The sequence below is a fragment of the Squalius cephalus genome (genome assembly GCF_949319135.1).
Source record: "Squalius cephalus genome assembly, chromosome: 3".
Classification (NCBI taxonomy): domain Eukaryota; kingdom Metazoa; phylum Chordata; class Actinopteri; order Cypriniformes; family Leuciscidae; genus Squalius; species Squalius cephalus.
Genome location: NC_137124.1, coordinates 28,796,141 through 28,821,645, shown reverse-complemented (window position 1 = coordinate 28,821,645; position 25,505 = coordinate 28,796,141). Strand labels below are relative to the sequence as shown.

General features: G+C 38.9%; 3 protein-coding genes across 4 annotated transcripts in view; 2 read left to right on the top strand and 1 right to left on the bottom strand.

Moving 5' to 3' along the window:
• Positions 1–11,029, top strand: part of prkdc (protein kinase, DNA-activated, catalytic subunit) — a 36,602-nt gene extending 25,573 nt beyond the window's left edge. The window contains exons 60-86 of the mRNA XM_079867011.1: positions 137–252; positions 337–468; positions 589–768; positions 944–1,155; positions 1,236–1,374; positions 2,275–2,463; positions 2,597–2,821; positions 3,009–3,117; positions 3,220–3,322; positions 3,487–3,649; positions 3,807–3,981; positions 4,076–4,260; positions 5,298–5,478; positions 5,648–5,805; positions 6,180–6,391; positions 6,464–6,551; positions 6,769–6,912; positions 7,732–7,939; positions 8,073–8,140; positions 8,224–8,444; positions 8,540–8,632; positions 8,749–8,829; positions 8,962–9,033; positions 9,142–9,343; positions 9,493–9,681; positions 9,927–10,066; positions 10,311–11,029. Of these exons, the coding sequence (XP_079723137.1) occupies positions 137–252; positions 337–468; positions 589–768; positions 944–1,155; positions 1,236–1,374; positions 2,275–2,463; positions 2,597–2,821; positions 3,009–3,117; positions 3,220–3,322; positions 3,487–3,649; positions 3,807–3,981; positions 4,076–4,260; positions 5,298–5,478; positions 5,648–5,805; positions 6,180–6,391; positions 6,464–6,551; positions 6,769–6,912; positions 7,732–7,939; positions 8,073–8,140; positions 8,224–8,444; positions 8,540–8,632; positions 8,749–8,829; positions 8,962–9,033; positions 9,142–9,343; positions 9,493–9,681; positions 9,927–10,066; positions 10,311–10,515 (4,190 nt within the window). The 3' untranslated portion in view covers positions 10,516–11,029. The remainder of the gene's footprint in view (positions 1–136; positions 253–336; positions 469–588; positions 769–943; positions 1,156–1,235; positions 1,375–2,274; positions 2,464–2,596; positions 2,822–3,008; positions 3,118–3,219; positions 3,323–3,486; positions 3,650–3,806; positions 3,982–4,075; positions 4,261–5,297; positions 5,479–5,647; positions 5,806–6,179; positions 6,392–6,463; positions 6,552–6,768; positions 6,913–7,731; positions 7,940–8,072; positions 8,141–8,223; positions 8,445–8,539; positions 8,633–8,748; positions 8,830–8,961; positions 9,034–9,141; positions 9,344–9,492; positions 9,682–9,926; positions 10,067–10,310) is intronic.
• On the bottom strand, positions 10,570–16,583 carry garem (GRB2 associated, regulator of MAPK1; the record flags this gene model as incomplete). The annotated part of the gene is made up of 6 exons (XM_079867041.1): positions 10,570–12,226; positions 12,329–12,498; positions 13,194–14,381; positions 14,585–14,715; positions 15,360–15,500; positions 16,463–16,583. 6 exons carry the CDS (start codon positions 16,581–16,583, stop codon positions 11,374–11,376), a joined length of 2,604 nt encoding a protein of 867 aa, XP_079723167.1. The 3' UTR covers positions 10,570–11,373.
• On the top strand, positions 16,394–24,468 carry ncf2 (neutrophil cytosolic factor 2). 2 transcript variants are annotated; one of them, XM_079867046.1, is made up of 15 exons: positions 16,394–16,701; positions 18,375–18,521; positions 18,695–18,777; positions 19,645–19,753; positions 20,014–20,148; positions 20,755–20,862; positions 20,994–21,053; positions 21,196–21,239; positions 21,672–21,813; positions 23,033–23,101; positions 23,287–23,388; positions 23,546–23,697; positions 23,782–23,893; positions 24,069–24,177; positions 24,290–24,468. In XM_079867046.1, exons 1-15 carry the CDS (start codon positions 16,651–16,653, stop codon positions 24,385–24,387), a joined length of 1,521 nt encoding a protein of 506 aa, XP_079723172.1. In that variant the 5' UTR covers positions 16,394–16,650; the 3' UTR covers positions 24,388–24,468. The 2 variants fall into 2 exon arrangements, with proteins under 2 accessions (XP_079723172.1, XP_079723171.1); XM_079867045.1 differs by lacking the exon at positions 16,394–16,701 and adding an exon at positions 17,221–17,416 and having other exon boundaries at positions 18,362–18,521.
• Positions 24,469–25,505: the final 1,037 nt, after the last annotated feature.

The following is a 25,505-nucleotide window of genomic DNA, read 5'->3' as shown; positions in this document are numbered from 1 at the left end:
CACCAAAGATAAAGGAGAATGCGTGAATACATTTGATTTCTGACAATTCCCTATGATTAAAGGTTAGACTTGACTAGCATTAAGCAGTAGAGACTTCCACAGCAGTGAAACTCTGTGTTGGTTGGTTTTCAAACAGCTGAACGGGAGCGGCGTGCAGACATTCTGAGGCTCAGGAGGAGATTTCTAAAGGATAAAGAAAAGGAGAACATCAGATTTGCCAAGAAAGAAATCCAGTCCCAAAGAACAGAAAGGGTAGCTCTTTTTCATAGATAGACATTTGCATTATAATTTGTTTAAGTTTTTTTATTACTATATTCTCTTTTCTGTGTTGTACAGAAGAGAAGAGCAGATCTGAAGATCCGTCAGGATGCTCAGGTCACACTGTACCGCAGCTATAGAGTTGGAGATCTTCCTGATATTCAGATTCAGTACAGCAGCCTCATCGCCCCACTACAAGCTCTGGCACAGGTTCTCTGTGATTCAGGATTATTATTATTACAATGTGGTCAAGATGTGTTTGAAAATAATTGACTGAATATAAAAAAATGCACAACAGAATCAAAGTTTTTGTTTAAATTTGTTTTACAGAGGGATGCCACACTGGCGAAGCAGCTGTTCAGCTCACTGTTTGCTGGGGTGCTGGTTGAACTGGAGAAATCCAAGTCTAGTAAAGAAACGAGCAACATTCTAAAGGATCTAGTGCAGACCCTGAACACCTTCCTCAACATGAGCACTGTCTACTTCCCCCCTTTCATTTCTTGTGTGCAGGTGTGTACACACTTGTGATAAGAGATAAGACACAATGGCTCTGTTTATAAGCTAGTGAACAAGGCATCTCAGGGCTGAACAGAGCTTGAATATTACACATCTTGAAGTAAGACTGTTGTCCTGTTAATTGTATTATTTTCCTGTATGCAAACACATTTTATACATTACGTTACAGGATATGAGTTATCATCATAAGGCCCTTCTTGGTGTTGAGCCGGCTCTTGTCAGTGCCAGCTGTCTCGCCAGTCTGCAGCAGCCCATGGGCATCCTGTTACTGGAGGAAAGTTTGCTTCATGGCACTGGAACATCAGAGGAACCTCCCTCGAAACGAGCTCGAGGCAAACGAGAGCTGCCACCTGACACAGAAAGATGGATCCACCTCGCCAAGTAAGATCAAAACTCCCTCATAAACGTTCGAAGCGTTCACCATGTTCATCAGTTCTATACTGTTTCATATTCCTCTGTAGACTTTACAGGTCTTTGGGAGATTATGATGTCGTCAGGGGAATCTTTAGAGGCAAGATTGGTACAAAGTCAATAACATTTACGGCCCTGCAAGCAGAAGCAAAGAGTGATTATGCTGAAGCTGTGAAGCTCTACAATGAGGTATTGATGTGTTTTCTTGGTTACAAACACACTATGGGAACATAAACAGATTCAGAATATGCTTTTTGCTTTGAATGTTTTTAAATGTTTGTTAGAGAATAAGACACTATCAGATTTTCACTACATGATTATAGTGGCCAAAATAATTCATGATAATATTATCACAATGACTATAGAAATTATCGAAAATAGAAAAAAAATAGATAATGCTATCAGTCAAATTCATCTTTAGCTGAATCACTATATAAGTGTAGAGAGGCAGAGAGTTTCTAACCATAACCATAACTGTACAAAAGCGTACAAAAAAAGGTCCAAAAGTCAAAAAAACTCCCAGAATGGAAAGCTTTTTTCGTGTTGCGAGGAAGTGTCTCGCTTTCATCTGTCCTCTCCTCTGAAATGATTTGGTTACACTTTATTTTGATAGTCCAATTTAGACATTCTACTAACTATAAGTAAGTTTGCAACTACATGTCAACTGTTAGGTGTTAGGGTTTGGGTTAGTAGAATATGTTGACATGTATTTGCAAAGTTACTTATAGTTAGTAGAATGTCTAAAGTGGACCATCGAAATAAAGTGTCACCTATGATTTTCTGTGGCAGTAGTAGCTACACACCGTCGTCTTCAACGGCCAGCATTCAGATGCATGCCTACTATATTGGAGTGTCAACCAGATGTTACTGCCTCTGGATTATTTATGAAATATCAACATTACATCAATATTTTATTTTTTAAATATCACGGTCATTGTCAAAACTGGTATAATCTGACACCCCACAGAGAATTCTAATTTATGAATATTTAATATTTACACTCAGAACATTTATCTGAATTTGTTTAAATGCAAAAGTGCTTTATATCTGACCTTATCAATTGAATTGTGACGTGTTGTTTTGATTCAGGCTTTGAACAAAGAGGACTGGAATGATGGAGAGCCCACAAACACTGAGAAAGATTTCTGGGAGATTGCTGCGCTGGAAGCCTATAATCACCTGACAGAGTGGAAATCTCTGCAGTACTGTGCCACAGTCAACATTGATGACAACTCACCCGTCAACCTAGAAAAAATGTGGACAGAGCCATTTTATGTGGTACGATTTTTCAGTAATTTTGAGCAGTTTCAATTTGAGCTATTTTTTCATGGTTGTGTCTCACCTGGAATCTCACCTATTATCAAATAATATAATATCCTGCAGTAATTGCTTCTGTTTATTTCTCTAATAGGAAACATACCTGCAGTACATGATGCGTAGTATGTTGAAGCAGTTGCAGCTGGGCGAGAGAACTCAGGATCTGCTGAGCTTTGTCGATGCTGCCATGAAGATGGAAGAGCACAAGATCATCATGGAGACCCATTACAGCCAGGAACTGAGTCTACTGTACATCCTGCAAGAGGACTATGACAGAGCCAAATACTATGCCAATAACTGCATGCAAGTCTTCATGCAGGTCCGTTTCAAACCATTGAGTTGTTTCACAGAGGGTAGGATGTTACATAGGCATGCAGACAGACACACACAGCTTCTAATTGTCCCTATGTGATCTGTCCTGTAAAGAGGGGTTTTTCCCTTTCTTCAACAAAAGGCATATATTTACATACCTGATTTTTCTTTCTACATTACATGGTATCATGTAGAACTACTCAAGTATCGACCCACTGCTGAACCGCAGCCGTCTCACTGTGCTACAGTCTGTCCAAGCTCTGACGGAGATCCAAGACTTCCTGAATTATATCACTGGAGAGGGTGAGTAATTGATTTTTGTAAGGTTGGTTGAACGCTTGAAGATTTATAACCATGTTGTGGGCTTTCAGCAGACTAAATTATCACGTGTCTTGTTGCTCTCAGTCTCAGTGAATACTCTCAAGTTCATGATCAGACGATGGACCAGCAGCTATCCGGATGCTAAACTGGACCCCATGAATGTTTGGGATGACATCATCACATCTCGGTGATTTACTGCTACTTTACAACACCTCACGGGGAATAAAGATTTCTCAATGCTATTATAGTGAAGAAATGGTTCACCACCTTGAAAAACAACCTGAAGTGCTTTAAAGCTTAATCATGGAGTTATACAAATGTCCCAACCATGCTTTCATCTTTGTTTTTTAGTTGTTTCTTCTTGGATAAGATTCTCGAGAGGCTGACTTCCACCCCTGAAAACAGCATGGAGGTGGACGGTGCAGAGCAGGCGAGTGGAGAGGAACCCGGAGGGCTGGTGAAGAGCTGCAAATTCAACATGAAACTCCAAATGGCAAACAGTGCATGGAAACAGGTGCTCAGGGTTTTCAAACATCAGTGTTGGTGCCTAGTAGGGGACCGAATAGATATCTAATTGTTTTCAATATCAGTCATTCAAGCTTATCAAATGCTTCATGTTTAAACCGCCTGCAATATGACTTTTAAGAAACAAGTGTTAATCTTGTTGACAGAATAACTTTCCAGTGGCATCCAAGCTGTTGAAGGAACTTCACCGTGATGCAAAGACTGATGATGCGTGGTTGCTCCGCTGGGTCCACAGCTTCAGCCGTTTTACTCACAGAAGAATTCCAGGCCTTGGATCTGCTGAAAAGATTAATGCTTTGCTCAAGACTGTTCCACTTTTGAGTATGAATCATCCACTCTTATCATATAGATTACACATAATTTCAGCCCTCGTCACAGTCCGAGTTCATGATTGACGCATTAATGTATTTTACAGTGGATGCTGAGAGACAGAGTGAAGGCTCATCTGCTCGGATGCTCCGTGACCAGAAGATCCTTCTGGGCACCACCTATGACCTCATGGCCAGCGCTGCAGATCGCAGTCCCTCTGCTCTAGAGACTCTCGGGGAAGATAAAGTACAAAAGATTCTCCAGCTTTCAATGGCCTCATCTGTCACCCAGGTAATGAGTTATTTAGACATGGCTTTCTGGCATGTATTGCTTATTGAAGTCACAGATTACAATTGTTAGAGATTATTTAGATGTATTTTTGGCATTTATTCTGTACATTTTGAATGTATTCAATATGAACAAGCAAGGATCAGCAGCATGGTGCAGATACACTATCGTTCAAAAGTTTGGGGTCAGTAAGAGTTTTGAAATTTTTTTTGAAAGAAGAATCATTTGTTAAAAAATGCAATATGTGAAATATTACAATTTATAATAACTGTTTTGTATTTTAATATATTTGAAAATACTTGTGATGGCAAAGCTGAATTTTTAGCACCATTACTCCAGTCTTCAGGGTCACATTCAAATCATTCTAATATGTTGATTTGATGATCAAGATGAAGAGAAAGTGCAAAAGATCAGTTTTATTTGAAATAGAAATCTTTTGAAAAATTTAGTGTGTCCTTTCTGAATAAAAGTATTAATTTATTTTTTACAAAAATATTACTGATCCCAAACGGTAATGTAAATGTTTGCACCATTTTAAACAGGTGAACAAATACGTTTCTGCCTCCTGAAGAAATATTTTTTAAATATCATTAATTTAGTAGGAGCCTGTCCAATGTCTGAAATCAAGATTTTTATGCTTAAGGTGATGATACACAGGGTAGCTTTTTGAGCAATGTTGCTGGGCAATCTTTCCCATTGAAAATGGGCAATACATTTCTATCTGGATAATTTAGATTGGTTGTGGGCCCTGTGTCTCATCTGGTTGCCACATTGCTCAAAAAGTTGCCCTGTGTGTCATCACCTTTACAGTTAGTGCTCAAATTAATAATCCTGGTACATGCTAATTCATTAAAGAACTGTTTTAATGACATCTGCCATTTACCTATGGCATTTAAAAAAAAAAAAAAAAAAAAAAAAAGGTGATGAAAAATCATTTTGCCATAATTTTAAAAAACTGCATGTTTGCTTGTTGTGCTCTAGCTGTTGATAACAGTTTTTCTCTCCCCAGTTTTGATCATGGGTGTTATTTTTCTGCTCAGGTGGTAGAGGGTCTGCAGATGATGGCTCTGGAGTTGTTGCGAAGTGCTGCACGTAAGGCAGAAGAGGAAGAGCAGTCCTTCAGCCAGCAGCATGTGCACACAGATGGTATTGTGGAGGCCTACATGACCTTGGTCAACTTCTGTGACCGAAGACTAAGAGTGTGCGAACAGAAAGAAGAGGGTGAGACAGCTGTAAACCAGTACAGCACCCAAGTGCTCTCATAAATACAGAGTACCCTACAAATGTCTCACAGAATTTATAATGTCTTTTTGTGATTCCATGCATGCAGGTAGTGGGTTAAAGTGCAAGTTGATGTACTTACAACAATACCTTTGATGTTTGATTCTAGCAATCAGTTCTAAGCTGCAGTCCTTGCCTGGACATGTAGTAAAGATGATGTTGAAGGCTCTGAAGCTCAACTCAGATGAGGCCAGGCTCAAGTTTCCGCGTCTACTGCAGCTAGTAGAACTGTACCCCGCAGAAACCCTGGACCTGATGGTCAGAGAGGTGGGAGATAATTTGCTGCCCTAAGTTCATAGATTTTAGGATTCATGTACAGTATAGTCAATCAGCAAATATGGCAAATAAACCCTGATGCAAAGTGGAGACCACAGATGGTCCAGAAGAATTTTACTGTGTCCACTTAGCATAATATTTTTTACATGGTTAAATTAATATTTAGAGATTAGATATTTTAGGGGAAAAGGTAATATAAATAACTACTTTGGTGAATCTGAAAATGGCATTTGTAAATATCTAATACATTTAGCAAAGCTAAAGATTTCGATAGCAATGCCTCATCATTCATCTCCTCGTGAAGTATTACATTTTGAGCAAACTGCTTTTCTCTTCTTTTCTTTTTGTTGTTGTTGCCATTTTAGGTTGTTAGTGTGCCTTGCTGGTTGCTGATTGGCTGGATCAGTCAAATGATGGCTCTTCTTGACAAACCACAGGCCACAGCAGTTCAGCATGTTATAGAGGAGATCGCAGAATGCTATCCTCAAGCCCTCATCTACCCGTACATGATCAGCAGAGAGAGCTACAACTTTGAGGATTCTGCAAGTGGTCAGAGGAACCGGGAGTTTGTTGAGAAGTATGTAAAGGTCTGTTCGGTGACTTTGGCCTTCCTGGTACTGAGATGTAAAAACTGTTGTTTGTGTTCCAGGCTGAAGTCATTACTGGATAAAGGCGGCGTCATTCAAGAGTTTGTAGATGCCCTTCAGCAACTTACCAACCCTGACATGCTTTTCAAGGTACAAAAGTCCTTTTCCCTATGAGTCCCCAAACTCCAAGTGCCATTGGTTGAACCAGTTTTGAGATGTCAAGCCCATTCGAGCTGCTTAAACAGATGCAGGTTCAGTTGGTGCCTCTAGTGGCACAGAAATTACACACTTTCTCTTCAACTTACTGGGACATGACAGTTTTATGGCCTGTTGTGGTAGTTTTGATTCTCAAGTTATGGTTTGGCAGGACTGGTGGGGTGAGGTGAAGAATCAACTGGACAAACCAAACATGGACGCAAAGAAAGCGAAGCAGCTCTGCGAGGAAATGACTGGATGGCTTGGTGATTCAAAGTCTCCAGGACTTGGATCTTTCCGAAGAAAATTCATTCAGGTTCACAACTTAGAGTTCTTATACTTGTGTACATTACTCATGCAATATCAAATCACAAAGACTGCAATTTAATTAAATGTATGTGATGCATATTTCCGAGTGAAACGCAGTGCTGTTTTTTTTTTTATCCAATATTTTCAGCATCACAGAGTGGCTTGGTTGGCAGTAAATGCTGCTCTGCACAAACTCATCTCTGCATCTGCTCTGAGTTTGGGTCATTATAACGTGCATTTGGGAATGCAACATGCGACAACTTTTTTCCCAAACTTGCAATAAGAAATGCTTATAAACCAGATCTTGCCAACAAAAAAGCACCTTTAAGGGCTCGCTGTGGTTTTCCTCCAAAATAAAAGCTTGATGGTTTAACTGTTAAAATGAAGAAATTAAGACAGCCATTAGGATATTATTATTGTAATTTTACAGTTGTGCTATATAATAATAATCATTACTAATACTCTTTATTTGAGTGAAATATTACAGTAGTCATATTTCTTATTTTGTTTAATATTTTATTTAGTGATAACAATAATTATAATAAAAATAAGAATTACTATTGCATTATTATTATTATTATTATTATTTTATAGTCATATTAATTAGATTTCCCCTCTCCCCAAATGTACAGCCCTACCTAAACTAAATATTTGATGTTTTAGAATTGTAGATGTGTTGTTGTTGATGATGTTGTTGTTTTATATGTAAACTACCTTCTGTTGTTTGAAGATAATTAATCAGATCTCTGCTTGTTTCTCTGTATTTCTTGAATGGATACATATTTTTGGTCTACTGTTACATTTTTACTGTATGTGCCTGTCACAGAAATACTGTAAAGAAGTGGAGAAGCTGCTTGGTGCTGGTGGGTCCAAGTTGTATGAAAGGCGAAAGGATAAGAATTTCCTTCAGCAGGTGGACCACATGGCCGCCTCCATGAAAGGTTTCCAGAAGGAACCAGGTAACATGAAGGAATATTCACCCTGGCTAAGCAGCTTCAAAGCAGAAATGCTTCAAAATGAACTGGAGGTACCAGGTTAGTTCAAAACTTTCTTACTTTTACTTTTTCGTAAATCATGTCATTTGTTTCTCATTACTTGGATAATGTTCTGCATGTATCATACGTGTTTGTCTTTTGAAGTCAACTGGTTCTGGTCTTCCCTCTACAGGTCAGTATGATGGCAAATCGAAGCCTTTGCCTGAATATCATGCCAAGATCACAGGTTTCGATGAAAGGGTACGAGGAATAATGTTATCATTATTAGGTGTCATTTTGACTTGTATCTTTCAGTGTATTACATTTCATCTACCCAACCTTAGGTAAAGGTTATGGCATCTATTCGACGGCCGAAGCGCATCATCATACGAGGAGATGACGAGCGGGATTATCCGTTCCTAGTGAAGGGCGGGGAGGACCTGCGGCAGGACCAGCGCATCGAGCAGCTCTTTGGCGTGATGAACATGATTCTCAGTCAGGACACTGCCTGTTCTCAACGGAGCCTGGCACTCCGCACTTACCAGGTCATTCCCATCAGCAGCAGGTACTAGGATGGGCTTCTCTTGATTCAACTTGTGTGCTGGGCTGTCCTTAACTGTTTTTTAAGGGTTGTTAACAAATGTCTGCTGACGTTTACAGGATTGGCCTGATTGAGTGGATGGAGAACACCTGCACTCTGAAGGACTTCCTTTCCAGCAGAAGGACTGAACAGGAGCAGGAGACAATCATGAAGTGAATATTTATTCATTTTCCTCAGCAAATAAAGCAAAAGGTTTATGCCTTCATACCTTGCAATTGATACTCTGCATTGAGTGAATCAAGTGTTACTTTGTTTTAATGTATTTTAGGCCCAATGAGTTATATGAAGTCTGGATCAGCAAAGTTGCTGGGAAGGTGGAAGGCATTAGACGATATGCTGAACTCTACAAGTAAGTTGTCAGTTCATTTAACCACTTGTCATGGGTCAATGTGACTCAGTATTCTACAATGGCTATAAAATATGACTTATCATTGTATAAATTATATTAATACTTAATCCACTTACATTTGATTCACTACAGGAAAGCAAAACGAGTGGACACTGTGAACAACTTTAGGAGAATTGAGCAGATAGTGCCTGATGACTTGTTAAAGTATGCCATCATTTCTCTCTGCATTATACATAGGACAAATATACCATCAGTGTCACATTTGAACAAAGTCTAAAAGGAATTAATGATGCCATGAATGCTTGTTTTCAGGCGTGCTTTTGTAAGGATGAGTACCACACCTGAAGCCTTCCTTTCATTGAGGTCCCATTTCAGCAGCTCTCATGCTGTGCTCTGTGTCAGTCACTGGATTCTGGGCATTGGTGATCGGCATCTCTCTAACTTCATGATCAACACGGAGACGGGCGGCATGATCGGCATTGACTTTGGTCATGCTTTTGGATCAGCCACACAGGTGGGTGTTTTGTCTTGTATTCATTGGTATGTTTGACTGACCGAACAATGAGTCTGTAAGGTGACGAAAGCACAGCTACAAACAGTTACTGTACTAATTTAGAGATAAAAGATTGATAAACAGCTTGACTATAACTTTGTTGCTTGTAGTTCCTCCCAGTGCCTGAACTGATGCCATTTAGAATGACACGGCAGTTTATGAACTTGATGCGACCCATGGGCGAGTCTGGCCTCATCCAGAGTGTGATGGTACACTCACTGCGAGCCTTCAGAGATGACCCAGACCTGCTGCTCAACACCATGGATGTGTTTGTGAAGGAGCCTTCACTGGACTGGAAGGTAGAAGAACTCAAAGCAGATTTTAAGCCTGCAAACAGAAACAAATAGCTTGCTTTCCTTTTTGCCACATAGCCCATTGAGTGATCGTTGAAGAGATCTGTCCTCATCGTAGACATTTCACATTTTCCATTTTCTAGTTTCCCACTTAAGAGTTGATGTCTGTAACAAGCTTAGACATTATTGAATCAGTATCAAAGAGGCAGGCTACTTGTGAAAGACAACACTATTCATTCCTCATGTTTCAGAACTTTGAGCTGAAGCAGCTGAAGAAAGGAGGTACCTGGACAGAGAGTGTGAACACCAAAGAAATAAATTGGTTCCCTCTACAGAAGGTCAACTTTGCTCGCCGGAAGCTAGAGGGAGCCAATCCCTCGGTTATAACAAGGTAGGTCCAACCACAAAAACCTCTTATTTTTGTGGATTTCTGGCAAATAAACATGGCTGTTTTAAACATTTACATTGGCAACATATCATGATGTTTTGTAATTAAGTTCAACCACTTGATTACTTTTCATTCTAATTCTTGTAAAGACTTTAAAACCATTTTCTTCATGGACAAAATAAGAATGTACCAGTTGTATCTTATACAGAAAGACATTTCTAACCATGTTGATTGGTTAATGTTCTAGTGAAGAGGTTTGTCTCGGATTTGAGAAGACCCCGGAGTGTAAAGGAATGTTGGCTGTTACTCGAGGGGAAGAACAACACAATATACGAGCTCGACACAATGAGAAAGATCTGAGTGTTGAAGATCAGGTAGATTGCTTGCTCGATCAAGCAACTGACCCTAATATATTGGGCAGGGTGTGGATAGGCTGGGAACCATGGATTTGAACCAAATAGTGGGTGGCATAATGAAGTCCAAGTTTTTTTTGTATTTTTCAAAATTTTGTAAACCTTTTCTCAAAATGTGAAGGCTTATAGACCCGCAGCTACTCAAAAGACACTGGTTTATAGCAATGTTTAGCTATACTGCAAAATTTAACAAGATTGTTTATGAAGTGATGTTTATTAAAAACTGTAGCACACAGTTGTCAATTTCCATTGCACTGCATTAAAGGCATCCAGCCATCAAATAAAACATCTATATGTGTCATTGTCATACTGGAGCCTACAAAACCAAAGTGTTTGAACAGATATAAAAGGATAAGACTTCATCCTCTTCACTTTTGTTTGACACATCAGCTTTCATCAATCACTGGGGTAAAAATGATGGGAGCAAGTTATAACACGTTGTTAGTGGTTAAGGATCATTTCATTTGAATGGGGTTCAAATATTAGTTCTTAATATGGTAAAGCAATAAGTTAGTCCTTCAGTTAGTCTACAATAAGTAAAGAAATTACCTAATCAATTGTTAATCATCTTTATTGATCAACAACAAAAGAAACTTAGGCCACAGTTGGATTGGGTCAGAATACCTTCAGGTTTTTCCCAAAGCCTTTGGGTTTGAGCAAATAAAGTCTGTTGTGCAGGTACCGTAAGGTCAGAGAGATTACATAAATGGGTACAGGTTAATACACAAAGCAATCAATATATAGATTTATATACATGTATATATTAACCAAAATGGCTATTACAAGACTGCATAGCATTGAGATACAAAACTGTCTAATGCAATACTGAAGACCAATATTTGCTGCTGCAGCAAATTGCATGTGTTTTGCTCTTGACTGCCTTGCTTTTGTTCAGCCTTACATTTTGGGCCTCCAGCCATTAATAAACTGCATGAGTTTCTTCACTTGAAGTTTGCTTAGCTTAAAGTCTTCTGACAGAATCTCCTCTGTTAGCTGCAGGAGCAAGTTTCCATCAATTTTTTCTTGCACAAACAAAGAGACAACATCATCTGACAAACCAATGAACCGTAGTGACTTAGAAACCTCCTCAATGGAGATACCTGATAGATTACTTGGTGGTTGCCAAGACAACCCTGTAGCTCCAGGACAGGAAATGGAGAATACATCTGTAGTGCCGTGATGCGGCCTTTCAAGCAAGCAGCTTTTGGACTCAAGTTCCAGGACGTCCGCATCGGCCGTGGCTGTAATAGCAGGCTCAGCATCTTTCTTTGTATCGTTACATTTAGGGGTTCTTGGAGGCAAGATAGGGCAGGACTGGCTATGCTTAGTGTTACATTCCTCTGTGGATTTGTCTCTGCACATTTCCATGGTATAGCTGGTGGACTTGGTGCAAAGCTGTGCAGACTGGGAAACCTGTTGGGCCTTGGAGGCCACAGCACTTCCCTCACAATTTGCTCGCCTATCGAAGTCTAACAAGCCTGAGGGACAAGCCTTAGGAGTACCAGGGGTCCTCTTCCGAGGATAACTAGAGTAACTCCGGCAGTGAGGCGACGGGAAGTCCTCACCTTTATACGAGTCACCCCCAGAGAAATCGTTAGGCCAGGAAAGGCGGGAGAAAGAGGCATCTACCGAAGGATTGAGGCAAGGGAGAGGCTTGGAGCCTTCACTGGGATCTGGTCTGATCCAGTTACATGGGTAGCATGCGTGGTTCTGATCATCTGATTCACTCTGAGATTCACCCTCTCCAGCTCTATTGAGAGACGGATAACAGGGAAGGTATAAGAGGATTGTTTAGTCATAACTAGTGCAGTTCACAAAAACTAATGTTCAATCAAAACAGTGCGTAACTCACATGTTGTGTAAGCCGGACGAGTAATAGGATAGTGTTGGGCTTGGGGAGCGGGTATCTGTCTGACGTGGCTTGGCAGGAGGGTATGGCACTGTGGCACTGCTAGAGCTTGCCTGCTTGGAGCTTCTCGGTGGAATCGGTGGAGCATTCAACAATCGGCACTCCTCCTTCACCTGCAAAGGTGACAAAAAAAAAAAACTAATGGCTCTAAAATGTGAATGGATACAGATTTCTTGAGACAGACTGTGCTAATGTATCAACTAGGCCTTAAACACTTTAAGGTTAACCCAATGCTAACCTTTGTTCCTACTTGGAATACAATTAGACCTTCAGGGATTGACCAACAGTACACAAATAAGTCACTATGTAAGCACAGAATAAACTTTGACTTATCTGTGAATGTGAAACAGACAAAAAACATCATAGATTTTTTGATCAGGCGTATCAATAAATTAAGATTTCTACAAACAGTTTAATGTAAACATTATATTCAGGGTTCCCACTTTTTCAATCAATGACTTTTACAGTCTTTTGTGTTTTATTGGATTTTTAGAAATGTTTTTATTCAGTCTGTTTTGCTGGTGAATCTTTCACTATTTTGTTAACCCTTGCCTAAACCAAAAGAACTGTCTCAAAAGAACAATTCACTCACAAATCACTATTGCTTCCAAGCAAGTTTAACTCTACACAAATTGTTTTCCAAGACCATCTGAACCCAGATATTTGCTACATATTATCAAAAATAGTATACACTACCGTTTAATAGTTTGGGGTCGGTAAAATTCTTTAAATGCTTTTGAAAGAAGTCTCTTATGCTCCCCAAGGCTTCATTTATTTGATAAGATTAATCTAGTAAAAATGAACTCACAGCTTCAGACTTTGGAGGCACTGGTGGTGGAGGTAGAATGACATCTGTGCCAAGCAGTGCACTTGTAGGACCTGCTGTGGAGAATGGCAGTACAGTCGTGCAGCCAGAGACAGTAGAGTTTCCCCGGACACCCTCAATGTGGTCTAGAACAGGTCCAGAATTCTTAACATGATCCAACCAAAGCTCCTCGTATGGCACGTCTGGTTTAAGGGAGCCTGAAGAACTCTCCAGCAGCTCAGGGAACAGATAATCTGCATCCGGCGGTTCTGCTGGCACACAATCTCCACATAAGCTAACGCAACCCTGAAGATTCACCTCGCTGTTCCCATGAAGATTGTTTCCGTACACACAGACAGACAGGCGATGAAATGACTGTGTGAGCTCATCTCGGGCTGAACTTAGAGAGCTTGGCAAATGCACATGTGAGGGGCAGCCATTGCTCCCGCTTCCACTGCTGTTGCAGATGGCGCTCCCACATCCCGTTCCTCCGGCGCTACTTTTTTTCGGGCTCTTGCCGTCCTCAATCCAGTCCACCCGCACGTCACGCACTGCCCTAGAGTAGTCGTCAATGTCGAACTGCTCCTGACAGTAAGCAAACCAGCGGTGGACCACTGTCTCCAGCCAGGCTTCTCCTTGAAGCAGCCCTTCAGGCACCAGTAAACGTGGCAGTGCTGTGGACACATGCAAGGGGAAATGCACTGGCAGTATTTTGTTCGAACGTAACGCACAACACACGACCACTGTCTTAGTCTGGATGTTGACCAGCTTGTATCTGTGGCCTTCTCGGATCAAATGGAGGTCATACGGATTTCGTGGCGGGCTGCTGGGCACCGTGACATTAACGGGTAACCTGGTCTTCTCCACGATTGTGCGAATAGTGTGTTCTCCTTCCTGCATCTGCAGCTCCAGTGGGGAGCAGGTACTGAAGCGACCACGGCACTGGAAAGGCAGGCTGATGCTCTCATTGGTGCGGTGGTTCATGCAGATTAGGCAGGGCATCTTTCCACGGCCAAGCTTACTGATTGAGTTAAGCTTGCCGATGCGCTTGAAGAGAGTGTTGAAACGCGATTTTTCTCGCGATGTTTTGGCATAGAGGATCTCAGCCTGGCCCATTAGTGTCAGCTCATCCCCAGTGCTCAGTGTGATGTTGTAGACTTCCGTGTCCTCATTGGATTCTCCTGATGCCATCTAGGAGAAAGGCAAAAGCAATTTGAACAGATCACTGAAAAAAGATGTAGTCAAATAATGCTAGTCATACAGAAGACCTTTGACTGCCGCCAATCTTAATATTAAGGCAAATCGGTATTTGAAAGGACAAATACAATGCCTGAGATCCATCCTGATAAAGGTCTAAATCAAACACAGTGGCTGCGGTGAGCACAAAACCAGACCTTGACATTGAAGGTTATTTCCTCCATGACATAAACTCGCTCAGGGAATGCTTTGGCCACTTCCTCCACGCTGTTGAAGTACTGTACAGGCTCCTTAATGTCCCTGTCCTGCTCCAGCAGCTTAAACTGGCCTGTGACATATAGTAAAACAAAGCCATTATGTAACATTATGATGTTAAGGATAAAGCATTGAGTCAATATGTTCATTTCAGTAACCTAAACATAAATAGATTGGATTTCAAGCCAGGCCATTTCCGTGGAAAGCAAAGAAAGAAATTATATAAATTTGGGCATAATAAACAGCTCCAATTTAGAGTTGGTAATAATTCATTTATATAACTGTTCATTTTTATTCCTTGAACTGAAATAAAACCAAATAATATTTTGACAAATTATATAAAAACACTGCACCAGAGAAAGTAGTAGTAAAATAGACCGTTAACTAGGTCTGTATGAACCAAATCCAGGGGTTTTAAATTCTAAGGAAGGTCTTGTTTCCTTTAAGTGGCCAACTGACCCTCTCCACAGCCAGAGAGGAATGTCAATATGAAAAGACCAATTAGCTAATGAACTCCCAACTAAAAGCAGATGGGGAAATACAACAGCACGGATCTTCGCCTTTTCTGTTTTAATAAGTAGCAATAAAACAGTGAAACCTAGCTGACTAACTTTTATTTCCTTTGTCTTACTTGTGTAAAATACATGAGGTGTCAGAAAGAACAGATGATGTTTCTTAAAACAGTACATGCTGCATTACAACAGCTGAATGGCTTACCCTCATAATGGACAGGGATCTCGATTTTCGGTCCGATGACATAATGGCCCTCCTCTAGGCTATGGGCGGTAATTGTGGTCCACTGCCGGCATGAATGAATCAAGAGGTAGTCATTTTCTCTCAGCCCTTCCACCGATTCCCCTGAGGCGAAACACAATAGGACATCAGTATGAAACAGTGACCTTAATAGTGTGTCATTTTGTCAAAATGAAAATCAGAGGAAAGAAGCAACAAGCTTAAGGATATAATTAAGTCCACAATGAAACAGATCTAAAGAACAGCAGTTGCAAAAAAAAACATTAAGGTCATACTTTAATCTACTTATATAATGACAAAGTACTTGTAAGTAGAGCATTCACACAAACTAATAGGTGAGATGGGTTACTTTTGTGTGCCTTTAGCTCTGTTGTACCCAATGAGCGCATAAGGGTTTAGTTAGTGAGTCTAATGATAGGCTAGTTCCCATAATGATAATGATCTAGTTCCTCTGACATTATGACTTCCTCCATCTTTACACACAGCACTGAACTCAGCTCACACACAACAGCACTTAGAGCTTACTTTTTAAGCACTTTATAATAAATGAACAACTTATTATAAACAAGTGTATATTATTAATGCTTTAACGTTACACATTTTAATTTCTTGAGTATTTCTCGCACCTAAAGTTTCAGAATTGAGAAGGTTGCCGTCTAGTTCGGAAAACCAATGAGTTTTGTAATAGAAGATAATGAAATGTTATAAGGTCGGTGTTTGACTGCATGCAGTCTGTTATTTAACACTCTGGCCTCTGGCTAATTTGCGTTAGCTTGCTAACGTTCATGCCTCACTTTTCTGCCTTTTAGTTGGCTGTTTGGTCTTTAACTGATTCAGAACAACTAAAAACGCATCACTTGTAACGTAGACTGTGTAAGCGATGGCAGTAAAGCCCCTGGTTTAAAGGTATTCCGCTGTGTGTGTTCATGGAGTGAAGGCTCGCGTTAGCCTAGCGCGCGAAGCGGCTAATGATTGGAATTCCACAGGAGCGCGACCGCCCACGCGCAGCTGCCGCTGCTGCACACAACACCAACACAAACACCAACACAACTCAGGACAAACCTTACCGCTGTCCAACTTCACAATCTGTGGCAGTCTGTAGGCACTAACAAGTCTATCCAAAGGTAGCGTCGTCGTACTCCACGTTACATCTTTCAAACTGTTGTACAGCATTGATCCAAGGTCCATGTTAGCTTGCTAACATCAGCACGTTAACCCACCGCAGCATGCATCTGCAGTGAAGAACGGCTCTTTCATGGAGAAAGCTTCGTTGGATGTCCCTTTGTTAACTCAAAGGCAGTGGATTGTAAGTGAAGCCATGTCAGCCGACTGTCTATTTACATTGACAGGAAATGCCATGTATCGCATACCGTCGCGATCTCGGAGCTGGAGTGGCTATTTCCTCTTCCCAGCAGCTCCAGCGGTTGCCCGGGCAACCAGCGCTATAATGGTTGTACCTTGTGTAGGTTGGTTGGTTCTTCAAACATTTAATGGTATGCAATAGTAACTACATCAAAATAAATAAAATGCGAGGGCATCACAAATATATATTTAACTGGACGTTTTTTTGTTGTTGAAAATGAATTAGATTTAAAAGAATTTCATGGGCTATTTGGAAATGAACAAAATAGGGATTTGAGTCACTCCACTCTGCCTAAATCTCCTTTACGGACTGGATAGGAGTTTAATGCAAAGCTAAACTTTTAACCTATGCTTTTAACTTAAGAATGGTTTTCATAATGGGCCTAGAGCACTATTATCAGCAACTAGACTCAAAAATAACTCTTGTGTTCTTGGTGTGCAGGTGGACAGTAACATTTACTTGAGTACTGTACTTTACTTGAGTATTATTTTAGAAAGACAAATATCATACTTTTTATTCCTCTACATTTCGGTCAGGGTCCTTGTGTAGAACGTAGTAACGTCAGTCAGTGGATGATTTTGGTTGCAGGGATTGCATTTTGGTTGGAAATGAAAGTCGGGTTGACATCAGAACCCGACGTCAGATTGCACTTATTCAAGTAAGTAATAAGTAATGGACATATTCCAATATGTCATGCAAATGCTTTAACCCAAATGCTGTTGGATTAAGCCATTATCTAAACCAGCAGTATTCATTTTGGGTCATGTATTCCTTTTTAGGAATATCCATAACAGAATATTCAATAATATCTGTGTCTGTCCTTCTTAAAAGATTCTGGGTGCCTGTATAGCAAAGACAAGCTATCACAGAAAGACATTTAGGACACTACTGTAGTTAAAAGAAATGGGATGAAATAAACAAATCAATAGAGGCTCTCATGGCCCATGTTTTGAATGCTTGCTTGTCTGCATGCACTGATTGAATTCTTTTGCAGAAAAATATGCTGATTATCGTGTTTACATGAAGAACATGCAAACCTCTTTTTGGTAAAGGCTTAACCTTAATCAGAAAGTGATGCATATGCAAACATGCCTGCCTATAATAATGACCCTGATTTTTAGGACATGTTGTTGTTGTTAGATTTTTTATTAGCATTGGAATACCATCTAAATACCAAAGTACATGATTGGTAATCATTTAGTCCCATGGTATGTGTGTCATGTATCACGCTACATTACCATCTGATCCAATCATTGTACCATGACGCCACAGAACCCTTTGTGTAGAGACAAAACATGCCTCACTCTTAAAAGCATAACTAACAAAATAAGAGCCTGCTACCTTTTGTTAGATTAACTTATTAATAAGTAGCCTATGCCTTACTAACACCAAAAAAAAGGTGAACTTACTCAAATAAGTGAGGAAACAACAAATAAAGAAGCAAGTGACATGTGAAGCTGATCACTTCCTCTCTCTCAGAGGAGGGGATGGGCTTGTTCTCTAAGAAAACTTTCAGATTCCCTCTACTAGGCTCACAATAGAGAAGAACAGCGTTCATTCGTTCATTGGTAATAGTTTTCTGGGGGAGCATGTCATTTGTAAGCACTCTCCGTCAGTGGGACGAGGCCGTGGCTTGTGTGGAGCAAAGAGACCCAGACTCTGCTCTCAGGATATTCCTCAACATCGAGGAGAAAAACTCCAAGATTGCCTTCAACATTGGCTGTCTTTATTTGAACAACGATGAGTTAGATGGAGCTGAAAAGGTACAGTTACCGGGCAGATTCAGTGTTTTATACTACTTAAGAAAACAACAATCAGAATACTATGCTCTTTAAATTGATTTACTGCTTAAAAAAAAGTTTGTGGCTGTAAAAAAGGGAAGTAAAAATGGTTTCACTCTTTACGGGGAACTTTTATTTCTGTCATACATCCTAAGGCATTTGATGGAAGCATTGGCAAAGATGAACACTTAGCGGTGGCCTTTTTTCAGAGAGGAGTTACATTCTACAAAAAGGAAAGGTAAGGCCATTACCATCTCTTCATGACACATTAAGAAATATTGTATGCTTTTATTATAGTTCAAAAAAGGGGACCACCCCTTACCAAACAAATGGAAAACTAATGCTTATATTTTTCAATATACTTCAATATATACATTGACCATGTATGGCTATATATTTATACATATATATAAATAATATAGATAGCAGTGAAGACAAAATCTGTCTTCAAAATTACATGTAATAGCTTTATTGAAACACTCAATTAATTTGTCTTTCAAGAGTTAACGCTTGGTTTTTCATAAAGCTGAACACATTATTTCACTTTATTGTTTAAATAGTTACACATTTCATATATGAAAATATGTGTGATGGACTATATAAGAAAAAAAGTGTTTAGTGAAAACAAATTTTATTTGTGCTTTATGTACTATAAATAAATATAAATACATGGATATCACAATATATATTTACCTCATAATTGAGTACATACATTGCGCATACATGTTCCCATATAAATGTATATAGTACATATATGTTCAAATATATTTATACATACACACACACACAGTACCACATTTTATCTCATGTACATCTATATACTATGAATGATATTAATGAATATAAAATGACATACATTGCGATATAAGTAAATATATTGTCACATTTTTCAATATAGGAAAAGCTGCAATTCCGTATGTATTTTTTTAATATATTGTGATATATTAACATAATATATTATTCAGTATATTTTCAATATACATTAAATAATTTAATATATTGATAATTCATATTTAAGAAAATATATTTTCTTTTGCATAAGGGACAGCCCAGCACATTGTTTATCTTGATGAAATGTTCTGCCACTTCATAATTGTATCTACAGGTTTGAAGAGTCTCTTCTAGATTTCCAACAGGCGTTTAAGCAGTTAAGAGGAAATCAACTAATAGATTACAAACCTCTGGGGTTGAGATATAAACTGTATGCTTGTGAGGTAAGACAAGAGTTGTGCCATGCATTAAACAATGTGTGTAGAATCTTGTTTTTCACCTTTATTGATTTATATACACTAATAGATGTGATGTGAATGGCTCATGATTTATTCCAAGTGATGCACTTGATGACTTATTTAACACATACTGTACTTTATGGGCATTGGCAAGGCTTTTCCCCCATAATGCTAAAGCAAAAGTTGAATCAACAAGCTGCCAGTCCATTCTCTGATGCCGTTGTTTTGTCCCATGTAACATTTAGGTGCTGCACAACATAGGGCTGGTACAGGCTCAGTTGGGAAAATGGGAGAAAGCTCAAGAAAATCTTCTTACTGCTCTGAGCCTGAGGGCAGATGCCAAATGCAGCCATATTGACCATGCTCTGGATGCCATACTGGTCTGTAACTGCTTTAACATAATTATCAGTAGCCTACTAGAATTTTAAACATAAATTCATATTAATGAAAATTACTGACAGAAATGCAGCCGTATAAAGTTGCCACCCTAAATGGATGAACTGAATCATTGCACACTGGATGCATTTTTTTTTTAATTTTTATTATTATTATATAAAGCCAGTTCTGAAGTTTATCTCAAATCTAAAGGGTGCTCTCATGTGTGCTGTTGTTCTTTTGTAACATATTGCAGTTTTCCTAACTAAAAATTGGTTAAATTGCATAATTTGTTGCATAATCAGTGGTTCTAGTTAGGATTTGTAGGAAGTTGTGTAAGTTTCAGGAAGGACAAAATTCACAAGGCAGATGAAGTCATGCTTCATCAGTGTGCATGTGTCATTCTTCGTAAGCATTTTAATATAAAGCATTTAAAATGACATTTTAAAACTGTTGCATCAGGATAACCTTAAAAGGTAAACTTAAAAAACAAAATTAAAATCAGTTATATTACGCTGATGAGTATAGTGCAACACAGCATGAATTGTATACTGTGGTTGTCTTGATGCATTGTTTTAAAAGGTCTACACATTGTGATTTCCTCTTTCCAGAAGCAGAAGCTCTTTCCTCTGGTAGAGATTCGAGTAGGGCTGCTATTCAAACCCAATAAGCACTATGTGGCAGAGCTGGAGAAAAAGGACTATCTTGGAAAAGCCAAGGTACCCGCCATTCTCAAATGAATACAGTGTGCAATCACTAAAACTTTTGTCCAGCTACTGAAATGATCCCTTTTCTATTTGGCCATTCAATTAGACAAAACTGAATAAGACTAGTGTTTTTTTTTTCATAGGTTGTATCTTCTATTGTACCCGCAGATGAGTTTTCTGGTTTTGCTCCACTTCAGCCTCAAGTAAGTAGTGTTGTTAACAAGTGAGTTAACAAAATAATTGAGTTAACAGTAGTATGAAATAAGAATAACTGAAAGAGGTGTGAAGATATGTTAATGCTTAAAACTGTTATTTTAATGACCACATAATTTGTGTATTGTTTAGGTTGACAATATACCTTCTACACCAAAAGTCCCAGAAGTACTAAGGTAAAAATAATTTAAGGCCATGTTCAAAATGAAGAACATTATTTAATGCATATAAACCTAAAACTTTTAAAAGCAGTTTATGGAGTTTTTGCATTGTTTTGCTGTGTGTATATCAAGTGTCTGGGATAGTTCACCCAAAAATGAAAATTCAGTCATCACCCTCTGGTTGTTCCAAACCTGAATGAATTTCTTTCCTCTGCTGAACACAAAATATATTTTGAAGAATGTGGGTAACCAAACAGTTCACAGTAGCCATTGACCTGGAAAAAAAAATACTACGGAAGTCAATGGCTACAAACTGTTTGGATACCGACATTTTTCAAAATATATTTTTTAAGATATAAACTTGAGTGTGAGTAAATGATGACAGAATTGTCATTTTTGGGTGAACTATCCCTTTAAGAAAGTAAATGTAAATGTCATTATCAACAGGGTATTTGAAGGTACACCGCACACTGTTCTCTATGAGTTTGTTCCTGAGACCAAAGAAGAGCTGGCTGTGTTGCCTGGAAACATTGTCTTTGTTCTTCAGAAAGGAGCAGACAACTGGGCATCTGTTGTTTTCAATGAGAAGGTACATTTTTGGTGAATTATCATAGAGGGCAGTAAATGAGAACAGACATGAGAGCTGGAGTTCAGTGTCAAAAGAACGTTCCAGTGGCATGCTAATATCAACATACACTCACCGGCCACTTTATAAGGTACACCTGTTCAACTGCTCGTTAATGCAAATATCTAATCAGTCAATCACATGGCAGCAACTAATAGACATATATGATCTGCTGAAGTTAAAACTGAGAATCAGAATGGGGAAGAAAGGTGATTTAAGTGACTGAACGTGGGTGGAGTGGTTGTTGGTGCCAGATGGTACAGAAACTGATCTACTGGGATTTTCACGCACAGCCATCTCTAGGGTTTACAGAGAATAGGCTGAAAAAGAGAAAATATCCAGTGAGCGGCAGTTCTGTGGGCAAAAAAGGCTCAATGTCAGAGGAGAATGGCCAGACTGGTTCAAGCTGATAGAAATACAACAGTAATTCAAATAAGGACTCGTTACAACCGAGGTCTGCAGAAGAGCGTCTCTGAACGCACAACACGTCGAATTTTGAAGCAGATGCAGCAGTAGATCATCACACCGGGTCCCACTCCTCTCAGCTAATAACAGGAAACTGAGGCTACGATTCACACGGGCTCACCAAAATTGGAGATCAGAAAAACGTTGTCTGGTCTGATTTAGATTGTAGGGTCAGAATTTGGCATAAACAACATGAAAGCATGGATCCATCCTGCCTTGTATCATCGGTTCAGGCTGGTGGTGTAATGGTGTGGGGGATATTTTCTTGGCACACTTTGGGCTCCTTAGTACCCATTGAGCATCGTTTAAACGTCACAGCCAAACTGAGTATTGTTGCTGACCATATCCATCCCTTTATGACCACAGTGACCCATCCTCTGATGGCTACTTCCAACAGGGTAACACGCCATGTCAGAAAGCTCAAATCATCAAAATTCTAGAGCACCTTTTGGATGTGGTGGAACAGGAGATACGCATCATGGATGTGCAGCCCACAAATCTGCAGCAAATGGATGATGCTATCATGACAAGATAGACCAAAATCTCTGAGGAATGTTTCCAGCACCTTGTTGAATCTATGCCATGAATATTTAAGGCAAAAGGGGGTCCAACCCGGCAGTACCTAAGGTGTACCTAAGTGGCCAGTGAGTGTATAAGCAGAGAGAATAATGCCCTATTTTCTGTTTAATTGTTTGTTTTGTTTTCTGGTTATTTCCAGCGAGGTCTTGTACCTTATAATTTCCTTGAACCCTTGGATATTGTTACAATGACATCAAAACCAGTACAGGTAATTGCCTTTTGAATGAATATGCAGTTTTCCAAAACAGCACAGAGATGAACTGTATACAGATTTATAACTCAAACCACTTAGATGTTGTTGTTGAGATCCATGTTCAAATGCTACTCGTGTTTAATTGAGCTAAATTACTTATTTTGTCCTACATTATATATAAAAAAATCAACATCTTATAGATTGAACCAGTAAATGAAAATGATGATATACCAGCTCCACCAAGAAGAGCAGCACCTAGTAGACCAGTGGGTACAGACGGCCTGAAAACTGTGAATGGAAAGGTTCAGTATTTCATTACATACAACATAATCACAGTCTATTAACTGTAACCTGATACCAACTAACATAACTATCAAACAATGCTTCCATTGCATATCAAAAAGCCAACTTTTTTTAGATATAGGAATTATTTCTCAAGCTTGACTATATTCCTCACAGACTAGTAACGCTAGTGAATTCTCAGGCTGCATTGTGAAAGTACACTTTCAGTTCACCATTGCTATCAGTATTGCACCTGGACAACCATATGGAGTCATTCTTCAGATGATAAGCTCCAAACTGAAGCTGCCTGCGTCAACGTTAACTTTGCGGTAACTATACAAGTTATAACATTCCCAGCACTGTATTAAGATATTTCAGGGAGAAATAAAATGTGGTTGTAATGTACCTTTCAGTTTTGCCAAGGAAGGCTCGGATGAGAGGGTGATTATTGAGGACTCTGAAATGGAGGCTGTGTGGAATAGTGTGAAGGATGGCCGTCTTACGCTGTGGTGTTCAGTGACAGAGGTAAAGACTTGACAGAGCTTGACTCATCTACCCTCACACAGGATCAAATGACCACATAATATAGCTTAGACATACAACAGCTGAGTGTACACTATACCTTACAAATAGTAAGCTTTGCCAGCAACTAAACCCCAAAATTTCTTTTTTGGCCCTTCCCAAAACTGCTGTCTGAAAGGGTAAAAGTGTGCCTCATGAGAAAGTGGTTGCTCTTTACTCTTATGACTCTACTACCCCAGAGGATCTGGGTTTCAAACAGGGAAACATCATCACAATTCTTTCAAAAGGTAGGAACTGACACTGTGATACTTGTATTTCCCTAATATGGACATAAAATACAGTATGACTATGAATTAAGGCATTCTTGAGATGAATTTCTGATTTTTCTTTCATTTTCAGTCAATGATGAGTGGCTTGAGGGTCAATGCAACGGGAAGATTGGCATATTCCCATCAACCTTTGTCAAAGCACTTAATGGGGATCAGAAATGTAAATGAATGTTCAACAAATAGTTACAACTAATGTGCTGTTTTACACATATTTGGCATGCTTAAGTTTAAACCGTATTTGCAGGTCAATTTTTTGTAAACATTAATATTGTTAAACTCAGGCCAGAGCTTGCTCATGCTCATCCCACTTTGATTGTATAGTATATGTCAGACCAGATCATATTTTAACCTCTTAACTGTCACCGTCCCACAGGTGGGACGTTTGCCCATATATATTTAAAACAATAATATCTTAGTAAAAACCTAAAGTAATATTGACAAACTATATATCATTTGAAAGCTTACAATCTCTAGTTTTCATATTTGGTGGCTGTTTTTTAAAATAAATTACAGAGGAGCAGTAATTTATCAATTTGCAACAAGAATATTTCATATTTATTAGGCGTGTTTAGGCCTTTATTTTGAAATAGAAATAAACATGAAAAATCATGAAATATTGGTAGAAACCTCAGTTTGTTTTCATGCCAAGAGTTCAAAAGATAACACCAATTAAATTTTATGAGAAAAAAAGGTCTGAAAATGTTTAGAATATAAAGAAAAATATTATGGATTCTCGATTTGTGATGGGGCACGCAGCGAGCTATAGCGCACATGTGCTCTTTTTATGTTTATTAAAGGTTTAAATCAAATCAAATACTGCCAAAACACCCATACTATTTCTGAATAGGATGTATCCTTCATAAATTGTATGAAATTATGGAAAAACATGGTTCAGATCACTCAAAACATATATGAAAATGGAGACGCCCTTATATGGTCAGTAAGGAAGCTGGCTGTCCATCTAGTGAAAAAGTGTGGTACTGCGCCCAAATAAAATCTTACTGAAAGCTCATTTTTTGAGATATCAACCTAAAATTTGGAACACAACTTGTTTATATTTTTGGCTTTCATTTTCTAGCAGTTTTAGAGTAAAATATATTTTGTAATATATATATTTTATATAAAATATAAATAATTATATTTTTACATTCTATATTTTCATAAACTCAAACTTATATAACTTTTTTTCTATTTCACTTTCATAATTTATTTCACTTCTACAATAATTTGGCAAATTTCTTCTTAAAAACAAGACCAACCATATGTCTATATTCCAAAGCATTCTT

Excerpts from the sequence above, each read along its gene's own strand:
- ncf2 (XM_079867045.1), top strand. The coding sequence starts at position 17,331 with ATGATTTTGGTTGCAGGGATTGCATTTTGGTTGGAAATGAAAGTCGGG. Across the intron at positions 19,754-20,013 it reads ATAAACTGTATGCTTGTGAG|GTGCTGCACAACATAGGGCT; the intron begins GTAAGACAAGAG and ends TGTAACATTTAG. Across the intron at positions 23,389-23,545 it reads TGAAAACTGTGAATGGAAAG|ACTAGTAACGCTAGTGAATT; the intron begins GTTCAGTATTTC and ends TATTCCTCACAG.